The sequence below is a fragment of the Charadrius vociferus genome, unplaced genomic scaffold, assembly GCF_000708025.1.
Source record: "Charadrius vociferus isolate BGI_N301 unplaced genomic scaffold, ASM70802v2 scaffold132, whole genome shotgun sequence".
Lineage (NCBI taxonomy): Eukaryota > Metazoa > Chordata > Aves > Charadriiformes > Charadriidae > Charadrius > Charadrius vociferus.
The window spans coordinates 196698-197607 of NW_009647028.1; the positions used below are offsets into that span (position 1 = coordinate 196698).

General features: G+C 45.4%; 1 protein-coding gene across 1 annotated transcript in view; it reads right to left on the reverse strand.

Moving 5' to 3' along the window:
• Positions 1-261: 261 nt before the first annotated feature.
• SNX1 (sorting nexin 1) overlaps positions 262-910 on the reverse strand; it is a 17593-nt gene continuing 16944 nt past the window's right edge. Inside the window, exons 14-15 of the mRNA XM_009895564.1 lie at positions 721-792; positions 262-508 (exon numbers count right to left, since the gene is read on the reverse strand). Coding sequence (XP_009893866.1) covers positions 458-508; positions 721-792 — 123 coding nt within the window. The 3' untranslated portion in view covers positions 262-457. The remainder of the gene's footprint in view (positions 509-720; positions 793-910) is intronic.

Consider the following 910-nt stretch of genomic DNA (forward strand, 5'->3'; position numbering starts at 1 on the left):
CTCGGCATCCACAGGATGCGGCCGTTACTCCCCCCCAAAAAAACAGACGGAGCCTGTTTGCCCTGATAGAAGTTTTATTACAGAATTTTAATGGCACTGCAGGAGTAAGATAGTCAGTAGAGCCCTAAAACCCAGCCTGAAAAATATACATTTTACATATATCGTTAACCACCCCCCCGCCCCACCACAGGTCTGGTCTGAAAGCAGGAAACTAGTTTCTCTTCAAGTAAGAAAATATATGTTGCTAAATGAAAAATATACAGTTAGAAGAGTTACTGGCTTGCAAGCTGCTTGTCTGGGGGTTAAACCTCTACCAGCTCCAGAGTGTTTAACGAGGGTCAGGTCACGTGTAAAAGAGGAAGAGGTATAGTGTATGTATATATATATAAAAAAAAAAAACAACCAAAAAAAAACCCAAAAAAGGCAAAGTTCAGGTATGCTCGTTTGCTCGGTCCAATTAAGAAATGGCCTTGGCTTCGGGTAGGAACGCTTCCCAGTACTTCACCAGCTGTGGAGAGACCTCCCCCCCCAAAAAAAAAAAGGCATCAAGGGGATGCAACGCTTATATTTTTGCTCTGCTGAAGCTTGTGGGGGTTCATCCCTCCCCGAAACTGGGGAGCAGGACGGAGGCAGGGCCGGGGTTCAGGCTGGAGGGGGGACACACACATGATCTCAGAGTGCTGAGCATCGAGAGGCGAAACCGTGGCAGGGGCCGCTCACCTGCTGCTGGGAGTTTAGTAACGTCTCAAGGTATTTAGTGACGTGGTTTCTGAAGTCCTTGGATTTCTCTTTCTGCAAGAGATGAGCTCAGGAGTGAGTACAAAGCTGAACGAACCACCAAAACCCTCCGGCTTTTAAAAAAAAAAAAAAAAAAAAAAAAAAAACATCCACAAACCCAGAATTTTGATAT